At 30.5% G+C, this 13,710-nt stretch overlaps 1 protein-coding gene across 4 annotated transcripts; it reads left to right on the top strand.

The window, feature by feature from the left end:
- The first annotated feature begins 4,796 nt into the window (after positions 1-4,796).
- Positions 4,797-10,977, top strand: SVP (K-box region and MADS-box transcription factor family protein). 4 transcript variants are annotated; one of them, XM_011023541.1, is made up of 9 exons: positions 4,797-5,150; positions 5,338-5,554; positions 7,850-7,928; positions 8,532-8,596; positions 8,668-8,767; positions 8,868-8,909; positions 9,419-9,460; positions 9,608-9,762; positions 10,512-10,977. In XM_011023541.1, the coding sequence occupies exons 2-9, from the start codon at positions 5,373-5,375 to the stop codon at positions 10,528-10,530; spliced, it is 684 nt and encodes a 227-aa protein (XP_011021843.1). In that variant the 5' UTR covers positions 4,797-5,150; positions 5,338-5,372; the 3' UTR covers positions 10,531-10,977. The 4 variants fall into 4 exon arrangements, 3 of the variants coding, with proteins under 3 accessions (XP_011021843.1, XP_011021845.1, XP_011021844.1); XM_011023543.1 differs by having other exon boundaries at positions 4,815-5,150; positions 5,367-5,554; XM_011023542.1 differs by having other exon boundaries at positions 4,816-5,220.
- Positions 10,978-13,710: the final 2,733 nt, after the last annotated feature.

The raw sequence follows: 13,710 nt of genomic DNA, 5'->3' as shown, positions 1-13,710 counted from the left end.
TCATACGGGCCTCGGAAAACCTCATAAGCCCACAACACTCATTCCTTCGTACGGGCCTTGCAAAACCTCAAAAGCCCACAACACTCATTCCTTCGTACGGGCCTTACCACTGTGGATTTGTTTGATTCGCGATCGTAAAACAACATGGCAAGTTGGGAATCACGAATTAAAAGGTCAATTATTTAAAAAATATTATTAAATTAATACTTTTTAAATGTTTTTTTTATAATTTTGACATACTTGTGTCAAAAAATTTTTTTCAAATAATGTATTTTTAGTTTGAAATAATTTTTTAAAAAGTAACATGCAGTGTAATATCAATATCAAGCACGTGGGCTGGGAATTTATTTTTTCTGCTTTTTTTTTTTGTGAATTTGATAAATATACCAGCTTAAACTTGGGATTTTAACTGGGTATTTTAGTTTTGCAATCCCATTTCTCTCTTCATTAATTTTAAAGTGCTAGATGGAATTTCAAATTTAATTTAAGATCGTTTTGGAAAAGAATTTAATATCAATTGATATACAAACCAGTGGTATAAAAATCCTTACTATGAAAAATAAAAAAAAAAACAATAAAGTTTCAAATTTAAATACGGCCCACCATAGCAATGCGAGTTTAGCAACACCGTAAGCCCACGTGGTATTGATTTTTATCGAAGACACCATTATCATTTCAATTAGGTCTTTAATCTTTATAATTTGGTTCATAAGGTAGAAAAGTCCCTCTAGTTTGGGCCGTCAACAATGGTGGTCAATAAATAAAAAAAATAAAAAATGTTTAATCAGTTTCTTGGTTTTAGTTTTTTTTTTAATTTTTAATCAATTTTTTTTCTAAAATCTAAACCAGTGAAAAAATATAACGTGCATGCCCTGTTTTTTTTAAAAAAAAAAGAAGATATAAACCAGTAAAATATCGGTTTGGTCATTTAAAAGGATCTAATGGATTAAACTAATTATCAATTTTCTTTTTAAAAAAAAAAACCAAAATACTTATTTTCTTTCCTTTCTAAACTCCACTCGCAAGGCAACTGTTCACTGGGGGTAACGCTACGTTTACCCCCTCCTGTCCTTTAATCATTATTTTTTTTGTCTTTTATCTCATTTACTGAACTTCTTCTCCGCTATTTATTTTTAAAAAAATTATTATAATTTTAAAAAAAATATCATCATTCAATTAACTTTTAATCTTGTAAAAAATTATTTAATTGTATTGTTTATATGAAATTTAAAATTACAATATTAAAATTGAAAAGGTAAAATACATGCAGCTCTGTAATAAAAAAACAATCCTACACTTTTTTACTAGAATTTACTTACGAGGTTTTGTTAGAATTTTTTTTTTTTATCCTTTTAGTTTGGGGATAGAACATTTTAGTTTGAAACTTTATTTATTCCTGCTTGATCCCTAACTTGAGAGAGGAAATATAGAATCTTTATAAATCAATAAATAAATAAATAAATTATTAGCTCGTTAAGATCATGACCATGAAAAACATCATTTCTGGTTCTTTTTAACTAGACAAGTCTTACTTGGATGTTCTTTAACCTCTATATTGCTTGAAAAGGCAACTTGAGACTTGAGAACTTTTTTTAATTTGGTTGTTTTTATAGTTATTTGGGGGTATTTCGAGTTGAGAATGAATTTATTAAAAATTTTATGATATTTTTAATATATTTTTAAATAAAACAAGTCTACAAATGAATTTTCAAGAACCAAAAACTTGAACTATCATTTTTCAATCGACCAAAGTGGTCAAATAAAAGACAATAAGATGACAAGTCTTGTGTTATTAAGGGAATATGGAGCTGACGATGCTTTGTCTACTCCTTAAAAAATAAAAATCCAGTCAAGTTAGTAAATTGATTTATCTGTGATTGGTCTATCATGTTGGTGTTACTTAAACCTAATCACTTGGCTTATTTTTGTATTTTTGGTTTTTTAATTTAAATTTATTTTTTTAATTAATTTATTTAAAATGTTATAAATACACTAGTCTATCAAATTTCTAAATTGGTTAAGAATACATTTTGGATGTTATTTTATTAAATATTATTAATTTTTTAGTTTGTTTTTGCTCGGGATTATAATAGTTTTTTTACAATACCAGCAAGGTTTTTTTAAAAACTTGTTGTTATTTTTAAATTTTAGTTGGTTTTTTTTATATAATATATGTTTTTATTATCATATCGTTACATAAAAATCATGTTTAGAAAAAAACAATGTTGTTAATCAATCAGGACTGTGAACTGAGCTGCAAGTTTGATGGATTGGTCTAAGACAATTAAAAACATTATTGTCTCTGTGCTTGAAAAAAAAATACTACATGTGCTTTAAATTTTGAATTAATAATCAAAATTTTATTTAAAAATAAAAACGACATCATCAATGCCTAACACAATTTCTTTCTACATTCAAAATATATTTTGTTTATGTCCATAGCAAGCTCGTGTCATTTAAATATATAAATAAACTGGATTTGAACTCATACTTTGCCACGGGTTAAATCAAAACCCAACAACTAGATTACAAAAATATAAATGTTGTTGTTTTTGTTTGCCTGCAATAAAATACTTGAAATAAAGATTAAAAACCTACCCAGTATACGAAACAAAGTTAATTGACCATCCTATATGTTAATAAATGAAACAAAATAGGTGCATCTTGTTCGTCTTGGAAGGCTAAGAGTAAACTAGTTATCACACTTAAATAATGATATAGTTTAGAAAAAGGTAAAAAGAAATGAAAAAACATGAGTGAATTTTTTAAACCATGGTTAATCATTTAGATCCAGAAACTTGGGTTTAATAAAAAAGTTTGGTTCCTGACTAATTTAATGTTAAATAATAAAATTATATAAAAAAATTAAATTTAAAGAATTTACTAAAAAAAAACAATCACAACAAAAAAAAAAAATTGAAGCACGTAAAAAAACAATTAGAGGATGATACTGTAAGAAAAACGAGAACAAAATATTAAAAGGATGAAATTAAAAGAACAAGAACAATATATAATCTATAAAAATTTAAAAAGAATGAAGCTGAAAAATAATTAAATATTAAAAGATAAAACTAAAAAAAAACAATAACTTTACAAAAACAAATCATAAAAAAACAAAAAAAAATGCTAAAGCAAAAAAGAATTGCAAAAAAATAAGAAAAGCGAGGATCAAATGACATGGAAATAAATTTAAGAGGGATGAAATCATAGAAAAAAACTTATATTCATAAAATTGTATAAAACAAGTGAACAATAATAAAAAAATCCAAAGAATGATGAAATCGAAAAAAAATTAATTTTATAAACCATCTCAAATAATAATTAAAATAACATAGATTAAATCTGAACAAAAAAACAAAATGAATGGCTAATTTAAAATTTTAAAGTGTTATACATAAAAATTAATATAAAAATAAATAAATAAAATCACTAGTATCAAACTAAAGCTTAAAAAACAATGCATGTCAGCATGAAGGAGAAAGAGCTGCTGAGATAAACTTAACTACATCAAGGAAGTTCGTTGTTAACTACTAGAAGTTGTTAGATATGTCACTTGAAGATGATTGAGTCCATGATGTGTTGGTGCAAGCCATGCATGCATAAATAACATATATATTTTATTTATTAAAAAACGAATTTATCTTTACAAAGTTTGATGATAATTTATCATTTTATCATTTTTTTTTCAATGGTATAATCATTATTGCACTATTCAAATATGAATAAAATGATAAAAATATCCCTAATTACGACTTAATATATTTTTTAAGAATGATTCAATAATTCTACTGTACTAAAAAGTGAAAAGATTTAGTCATTCATGGTTAGCTTCACAATGGCTAATAGACTATCTATAAATAATGCATTACCTCCAAAGGTAAGTTTTTTCTAGAAGTGCGAGAAATCATTACATTGCAGTGTTGTAGTGGTGAACAATGAATTAATTTTATAGCCACAATATTTTTGCATTACACAAGCGAGTGTTCAAGAATATAATAATTTTTATTTTTCTGTCTATTTTACTTCAAAGAACATCAAATCCAAGATTCATTTATTTTGCATAAAATATTTTTTATGAGATACTTGACATGTAAATTATTTTACATATAAATAATTATTTACTATTTAACTTTAAAAATATTTTGATATAAAATACTTTATATATAAATATTTTTCAATAATTGTTATAATAGTGGTTGTGATAAAAAAAAAATGATGGTAATGATATAACAGTGATAATAAAAAGATGGAGGAGGAGGTGATGATGTATTGACATGGCAATGATGATGAAGGAGTTGATGGTGATTACTGTGGATAATATTAAAAATAAATTACTGTTTATAAAATATTTTATAAAACTTAACAAGTTGAAAATATTTTTTAACTAATAAATCAAGTTTAATGATTGACTCTAAAATATTACATTAATTAATTTTCTTGTAAGATATTTTACGGAAAATAAATATAGAAAAACATTATTTAGAAAATAAATATAAAAAAATTTAAAAAATATTTTTATGTAAAACATTTGACTTGAAATAACCTGTCCTTAATATTTTTGAATAATTTTAATGTGTTAATATAAAATAATTTTTAAAAATTTAATATTTTTAATTTTTTTAAAAACATTTTATACCATAAATAATAATAGATATTTAAGTTGTTTTGTTAAGTTATATCTCTGTCAACAAAATAAAATAAAAATATCGACATCACGCGTCCTTTCCCATCGCTTTTAAAACCGAGAAATGCATATTCGAGGAAATTTTTCACTGCATGCGAAGACAAAAACTGGACTGGCCTTCGTATGATGACCCAGGCTTACGTTACCTCGGGCAGCAACTTGATTACTAAATTCCAAAGCCTAAGAACACAGAAGAGAGGCACAGACACAGGCCACACCCTGCTTCATTATTTTAAAGATTTAGTTTTTCCTGTCTTCCCACTCCTCCCATTGTCATTGGTTGCTTTCTACTTTCTCTGAAGTTTCTCTCTCAAGAAAGAACAAAACAAGGAAGCACCAAAACCAACAACTACAAGCAAGCACTACGACTACTAATTAATAACTAGAGCAGTGCTTGTCAATTGACACAGAACAGCCGAGCCAACCCAATCCCATCTCTGTTACTACTTTCCTTGACCTGTAACTGGTGGGTGTTTCCTTTTCTCTTTCCTTTCTTTGGATCTGAAAAAGAATTCTCTAACTAGGGTTTTTCACAGGTTCCTCTCTAAATTTAGCAAAATGCCGCCTGTTTTACTCCACTCATGAGTGTCTTGGTTTTCTTTATGTAGCACTAACTCAGTTCTTCTCTTTGTATGCTGGTTTATTCTCTGTAGCTATCCCTTTTCCTTTCCTGTTTTCTTTGCTTAAAATGGCAAGAGAGAGGATTCAGATAAAAAAGATCGATAACGCCACCGCTAGGCAAGTCACGTTTTCAAAACGAAGAAGAGGGCTTTTCAAGAAAGCCGAGGAGCTTTCAGTTCTCTGTGATGCTGATGTTGCTCTCATCATCTTCTCCTCCACTGGCAAGCTCTTTGAGTTCTCCAGCTCAAGGTCTTTCTCTCTCCTGTGTCGTCTCTGGTTGGATTAAAATTACTCCGTGTGACCTGATTAAACTGTTGCATGAGATCGTCATGATCTTCGAAAAGGGGGGATTTCTAGGCTATTTTTGTCTCTTTGTTTTAGTGTTATAAGGTGAGAAAACATTAAAATAAGATAGGGTAGTGTTGGAGTTAGAAATTGTGGTTATTAGTTTTCTAGATTTTTGCGAAAACTTTAACCATTTTTCTGTCTTGTTTTGCTAATGTAACTAATACCAACACACACACACACATGCATACATGATGATACTAATCATCACATGTATATTGAAATGGTGCACTGCGATTCAGGATGCCCTTTAAGGAATGCAAACTTGAGTTTCTATGGTCTATTTGTCAATGATCGTTAAACATGTGCAAAATAGCCGAAGCTATGATAGGAGATGGAAGAAGACAGCAACCTCATGGCTCAACTTGTAAGCTGTATTGATTTTACATGGAAGGAGATAAAACCTCGGAAGTTAGCTAAAGAGTTCAGATTTTTTTCCGCCCCTCTTGCTAATAGACTAGCCTCTTAGATCTTATAATAATTTTTCCGCCCCTCTTGCTAATTTCTTTATTATCATCCAACTGACTTGGGAAAATGGCAATCACGGAGGACGTTTCCTTAACTTGATGATAAATGCATCGCACATGTTGCTATTCTTACTATAATTAATACCACAAAGACTGCCATTTTGCATTGGAACACTGGTTTACAAGCCTCATCAGCTGTATTCAATATGGTTTTAATTGGTGCTGTATAGGAAGCCATGTGCCACCCTACCAAACATTTAGAGAAATTTACTGGAGTTGGAACTAGAAACATAGGTTTAGAGTTTGTAGAAAACCTCTAAAATGTGTTCTAATTGATGATGATGATGGTTATAAGAACATGTCTGAAAAGTAAGTTTGGTAGCCTTATATATATTTGTTCTAGACCTAAATTCTTTTCTTTACAAGAACTATAACTCCTAAACTAGATATAGGAAAACTAAAATAAAAACGGCTCCTGCGTAAAAATCTGGAGCGAATATAGTTAAATATTTGATAACTAATGGAAAACAGGTTTTGTGCCAAACTGCATTTCTTAACAAGACAGTTGCATTCCCATGTGCAAATCCGCTTGAATGTTGCCTATGCCATGGTCTTCTAAGATAACATTTTTTAATACATTGTTATAACGATTAGCCATTTGCAAATACATTGATTGTGATTAATTTTTGAATACTTCAGACATTTCTATGTTCTTTTCTTTGTTTTTGTGGCTTGATACTTTCATGGATACTTGCATGGAACTTCTATATCTTGTTATTCGGCGGAGAAGACATGGCATGTGAACTAATGATTTGTAGTATAAACTCAGTCACACATACTTGATTTGAGAGGATAAGTCAACAAACTACCTAGTGATATTGTAGGAAAAACAATGTAATTAAATTGGAAATTGAAAAACAAGGGATGGTATCGTGCCTAATAGCATGATCGGAACAAAAATTTTAGAGGTCAAAACTACGGCTGTACTCTGTAAGGTCAAATACAACATCAAAGCCATAAAAAACGCTGTGCAAGCCTGGACATGGTTGAATGTCATGCCTTGGAAACAAGTGGTAAAAAGGGGAAGAAATGATTGGTAAAGGCCATGGTAAAATTTACTATGACAATAATCTCACTGTTAGTGAGAAATAGAGGCTGATCTTTTCAATATTTTGGGTATAATAAAGAATTAAAGGGTGATTCGCTAGAATTCAAGAGCAAGACAACGCTTATAAAATTGAATTATGGAATTTGTTGGCTATGAAAATGTATGATAGAAATATAATTTCACTGTGATGTTTGAAATTGCAAAAATAATTTAGTTACATTGGATTAACTCTCCCATGAAGTTTTCAAGTACTTGTCACTATGCGCATTTGCAACAATACATATCTTGATTTTTGATTTTCAACCACTGAGTGGGAAGAAAACTTGATATAAATCTTTCAAGATTCACTAGAAGATTGAAAAACAAAGTTTCTTTGTTGTATTTACGTGGGAAATCATAGCTTTTGATCAAATTAGAATTAGTTTAGATTTTCATTGTAATGTTGTCTCTATAATTTTCTTGGAGAACCAAATGAGACAAAGGGCTGCATTTCTGAGTCAATTTCACTATATCATTGAATCTTAATCTTGCTTGATTCTTAAAATAACTAGCAAAGACCAGTTAGACTTTTAAACTTCCAGGCCATCTTAGGAAATGACTTTACTGTGCTTTTGTTTTTTCAAGCATGAAGGAAATACTGGAAAGGCATAATTTGCACTCGAAGAATCTTGAGAAGCTGGAGCAACCATCTCTTGAGTTGCAGGTTGGCCTTTTGTTCTTTGCACTCGATTTGCTATTAGATTCATATATTAATGATTTGGTGGAGAGTGTTTAAGACAGTGCAAGGATTTGAAATATGGGATGATGTATAGAATATGTTTCCCCCTTGACGACCTGAATAACCCCCTGATTAATTGACAACTATGAAGTCTTTTACTGTTGAACTCGCATGTTTACGATGCCTGGCCTCCAAAAACATAAACGAAGCTAAACCGTTCTTAATTTAATATAAGATGGCTGGCAATTGAAAATGAAAGCCTTGGAATTCTGTAATCGAGTTCCCAGAGTTTCTTGTTGTCGGAAATGTCGAGGGGAGAAAGTAGGAAGGAACTCATGTTACGTTAGTCTCGAATGAGAGGAAGTTGACTTATAGACTTGGACTTGAATACAATACTCTGAACACATATAGTTATGTTCGTCTAGGATAATTCATCAAGTCCATCCCATTTTCTCATTTTCTAGCGCATTTAATCTGTTGCTTCCTGACTTCTTTTACATTAGCTGTGGATTATATAAATCATGTAGCTCTATCTTCCTTCATTTAAAACCTTTGTTTGCTAATAGAGTGATAATATTTGTATCATAGCTGGTAGAGGACAGCACCTGCTCCAGGTTGAGTAAGGAAGTTGCGGAGAAAAGCCATCAGCTGAGGTATGCCTGAGGTAGTTAGCTTCTAGCAGCTCTATGCCTAATTTCCATTTATTAAACCCAATGTAAAACAGGCAAATGAGAGGGGAAGATCTGCGAGGATTAAATATAGACGAATTGCTGCAGCTAGAGAAGTCTCTTGAGGCTGGATTGAGCTGTGTGATAGAGAAGAAGGTCCACAAACACTTTGTTCTGTGTATTGTGGTTTGATTATAGACTCGCATCACTTAATTATAATGACCACTGACCATCCTTGTTTTTCCCCTGGTTTCAGGGTGAGAAGATTATGAACGAGATCACTGATCTTCAAAGAAAGGTCAGCTTCTGTGCTTACTAATGTTTTTGACTTGATTCCTTGGCAGACATTAACTGGATGGGACCATCCCATTGTTGTGCATCCATTAGAGATTTCCACATTCAATATTGTCTGAGAAAGGCGTGCTTAATTTTGAGCATCTATGTGTTCCCTCCAGTGATAATATTTTATAGGTTAAACGTAGAATTTAATGCATTGGATGATAGTATTCAATTATTCATCAGTTTGCAGTTTTCGATACATCAATGGTAACATGCATTTCAGATTGACCCTTGAAATGTCCTTGCAACTTGTTGTAAATCTGGTATCATATCATTATGCTGTTTTAGAGAGAGAAATGATGATTATAGAAGGAATAGAAGGAATTGGACTTTTCCATGATTTTTATGGAGAAGAGTAGGATGGACTGAACAAATAAGATAATTTCAATGTGTATAGTTTACGTTTCTTCTTGCCTTTCATAGTACTCTTCCCCCCCTGATATTGCTTTGAAATTGATGAAAATGTAGGGAATGCAATTGATGGAAGAGAATGAGAGACTCAAACAGCAAGTAGATCCCTTACTCCCATGCGTGCTGTGTATGCACACAATACACATGCTCGCCGTATACGTGTTGTGCTCAATTTATTTATTTTTGGCAGTGATATATGGATTTTTCTAACTTTTTGCTTATACAACTGAAAATGTTCAACTGAAGGTGGTGGAGATATCTAATGGCCGAAAGCATGTTACAGCTGATTCAGAGAATGTTGGTTACGAGGAAGGGCAGTCATCAGAGTCGGTAACCAATGTCTGCAACTCAAATGGCCCTCTACATGATTATGAAAGCTCTGATACATCCCTCAAGTTGGGGTTAGTTCAGCACATACAAAGAGGATTTTATACTTCTTTCTGTGTTTGTCTGCTGTTACTTGAGTAAAAAATAGCTAAATTATTTTTCCCCATGCAAATTGAGGCTGACTGGCTTGTGTTGCATGAAAGGTTTAAAATGTCTGTCAAAACATTCATCTTTCTTTACAGCTAGAAATTCCCTCCTGCCGTAATTATGATTTGCTTGGGAATGCAAGTAAATTTTATTTCGGTAATCATTGCTTGCATGAGATAATTGCAGTTTTAGCTAGTAACGAATAGGCAATTAATTGAATCATAGAAATGGAGTTCTGTTGATACCATTATTTAAATACAAATGGTTTGGAAAATCACTAGAGTAATGTTTGGTTCCTGTTCTGGGACAAAAAAATACTGAGACAACTGAGAGTCTTTTGTACTTCTTGTTTTAAAAGTATATAAATTCATTGATAAACTATCCCGTAAACAAGTTTATTTTATGTTTCTATCTTGTCTCTCCAATCAAACACGTTTATGTACTATTGTCTTCGTCTTTTCTATGTAGTTTGTTTTTTTTTTTTTCCCCCTTTGCTTTTAACTCGAGTCCATATAAGGAGCATGAAAAGATGCTTATTGTTATTTTTTTTTTTCAATGAACTGCTATAATTCCTTGAAAATAGGGTTTGAATTAGTGACATTTATTTGGAGGAAGTGGTATTTATGAACTTGTTGAGGTTTGCTTGAATAAACTAACGTAGTCTTCTACCCCGTAGGTTGCCATTTTCAAACTGAATGGGAGATCGCAGGGAGATTTGTTCACCAGCAGATGCGGACACAGATAATCTTGTATATATAAATAGAACAGGAACATAACTCAGGCACATAGTACTTGTGTACCTTGGACAAGTGCCGGGAAACATTTCTGTTTCCTTTACCGGATGCTACTCAGGAGTACTTTCTCTTATTGTGTGCACAAGGGTTTGCAGCCCATCTTTGTTGCGTAAGGAAGAAGAACAGAAAAAAACCAAATGCGCTTATTGTTTTAGCACCTGGTAGATTTGCTGCACCGAGAGTGCAAAATCTCGAGACCGTCGTGGTGAGGGCTTTTTTAGATTCTGAAATACGGGAGGGTCTATGGAGAGTCTTGTTAGAGGGAATTCTGAATATGACTTGTGGGCCTAACAAGCTCCTGGCAGGCATGTGTTTCTTAGAGACCAGCTATATAAGGTTTTGTGAAAACATTTAGGTTTGGCTAAATAATCCTGAAGTACCTTGAACTTTAGGTCTTTGAAGCTGCTAATTGTAAGTTTATATATGGTGTTTTTAGATCATTTAGCCTTAAGGGTTGGGCAAAAATCGATCTATATCTTGGAGCTAGCATGTTAAGCTGCCCTTCTTCTTTATCACCTTGGGTTAAAGGTTGAGTTAATTATAGCTTAGTCCTTGTAGTTATAAAACAAATAATTATAGTCCGTGTAATCTTAAAAACTGTATATTTAATCTTTATATTTAAAAATCTGTCTATAACTTCTTCTTTTATCCATTCTGTATTCCTTTTCAATCTATTTTGTTTTTGGTTATTTCAAAAGGTTGAAAAAGGAGAAACAAAGTAGAAAATAGGGATGAGAATAGAGTATAATTTTTTGAACAAAATATAGCATTGTCAAGTGTCAGCATTGGGGGTTAGATAATAACGAGTATGGTTAAGACCTGACTCGAGGGTTGAGGGTTGACGAGGCTCGGGTTATCGGTCAATAATTGATTTATATTAGTAAAAGTACTTGCTTTTTTTTATGAAAAAAAACAATATTATTTCGGCACCAAAAATTTACCTTTTTCTATTGACTTGACTTGAGCTAGGTATTAAATTAGCAACATTGATTGTAAGTGTGAATTTTGTTTGATGATTATTTTGAATATAGATAGTTTGATGTCACATTCAATTTGCGTTGGGTGCAAAGGGAAATTATATGTGTTTGATGTTGAAGTGTATGATATTTTTAAAAAATATTTTTCAATTGAAAATGTATTTTTTAGATTATTTTTTATTTTTTATATTAACACATTTAAATCATTTAAAAATATCTAAAAAATATCAATTCATTTTATTTTTTAAATAAAAAATAACTTGAAAATCACTTACTAAAATATATAGGTAAAATAGTTATTCATATATAGATAGAGTGAAAAGTGGTGCAAATAAGCATCGAAAGAAAGGAAAATAAGCTTGCATTTGGTAGAGAGAATCTTATTTAGAATTTAAAAAAATAAACTTAATATTTTTTTGAATAATTTCTTTATTCTCTTTTTTATTTTATTTTCTTTTTGTAATTTCTAGTTTAGAAAACCATCATTTTTTTTTTCTAGAGCTCGACACCTCGAGGCAACTCGATTATATAATTAGGCATGATATATATGTAAATTGAAAGACTTTTTAAGTAGAAGCTAAATAAATGGTAAGAAAGTCATGAGAAATGATAAAAAGATTAAATTAGTTTTGTTTTTGAGATTTTTATTATTATTTTTATCTTAGGATTCTTAAGATTTGAATTTTTTAATTTAATGGTAAAACTGAGATCTATTTGAAACATGAGACATCGTCATTTATTAGATTTTTGCTAAAAAAGATATTGTCATTCTTCATGTTTTGAATAAGCAATTGTTTATACAAGTGTGAGCTATATATACATGGAGGAGTGTTGTTCAAGGAAAATCAGTAATGGATAGAGGTCGCATACAAAGAACAAGCGATGAAAAATCATTTAGAATTTGGAAAGATAATTGGCTTTCAAAATATAATAGTTTCAAGATATGGTCTCCTCTTAAAATTCTAAACCATAATGCTATGGTGAGTCGATTTATTAACTCATTTACAGGGTCTAGAAAAGGAAATTTAGGCTTATTAAACAAATTTCCCTACCCTTTGAAGCAGCTCAAATAATTTAAAATTCTATTAAGTATAAGATTATCTTCAGACATGTTAGTTTGTCACTATATTTGTTACAAACCTTGTTTTTTTTAAAAAAAAAATGGTTATAGTAAAGACTATTTATAGCATAACAATCAACAACAACAGTATTAACAAGATTGGTTTGGCCTGGCTTGCTATTTATTATGTGGTGAATTGAAATTAACACATGCAAAATAACTTGTTAATTGATTCGGTAAACAATGTTTATGAAGGTAGTTACAAAAAGTTAGTTAGCTTCATGGTATAAATAATATTGTATTGAATTACTATATGGCCAAGGAGGTAATAAAGTAATTTTTATAGAAATCGCAAAACTATTTCCCTCTCTTCAATCTTTGTCTTCTCTATCCTTCCCTCTCAAAGTTAATTTTCTTATCATCTCTCGAGATCTATCTTGTTCATTTAAAAAATTTATGTTTTATTCATCTTGTTGAGGCAAGACCTTAATTATTAGTATTAGAGTCGCTCCAAATATTATATATCATTAATCATTCAAAGTTTACAGTAATTGTGGAGAGTAACAAACTAAAAGTTGTGGAGGAGCACTATATGAAGTTCATGAACAAATACAAAATAGCAATCAAAAGAGTAGCAAGAACAAGGCATTTATCAAAAGATTCAAAAGTTCAAGGATGGAAACAAAAAATTATAATGCAAACAGAACAAGAAGCTTGATCAAATTAACTTAAAATCATAGGTTTTAATCGTCGTACTAAGTTAAAAGAGCTAGCACAACACAATTTCTCATGGGAAAGAATAAACAACTATCGATAATAGTAAAAATGATATACTTTATAACAACCACTCGATTTCATTTTCTGTTCAATAATCTAATACCAAATCTTCTTTCTCAACAAGCCTTGAAGATACCTTAGTCTGCTTTGTTCTTCTTAATTGACTAGGAACAAAATTGTGACTATTAAATTTGATATCGAGTTTAATGCATGTTTTAATGATCCAAATGACCACTATGTTGGCTTAAATATTAATAACATTAATTC

The sequence above is a fragment of the Populus euphratica genome, unplaced genomic scaffold (assembly GCF_000495115.2).
Source record: "Populus euphratica unplaced genomic scaffold, PopEup_1.0 scaffold9.1, whole genome shotgun sequence".
NCBI classification, from domain to species: domain Eukaryota; kingdom Viridiplantae; phylum Streptophyta; class Magnoliopsida; order Malpighiales; family Salicaceae; genus Populus; species Populus euphratica.
This window is presented reverse-complemented; position numbering and strand designations above follow the sequence as displayed.

Coding starts and splice junctions, on each gene's coding strand:
- SVP (XM_011023541.1), top strand. CDS start 5,373: ATGGCAAGAGAGAGGATTCAGATAAAAAAGATCGATAACGCCACCGCT. Junction 7,929..8,531: donor AACCATCTCTTGAGTTGCAG/GTTGGCCTTTTG, acceptor TTTGTATCATAG/CTGGTAGAGGACAGCACCTG. Junction 8,768..8,867: donor GCTGTGTGATAGAGAAGAAG/GTCCACAAACAC, acceptor CCCTGGTTTCAG/GGTGAGAAGATTATGAACGA.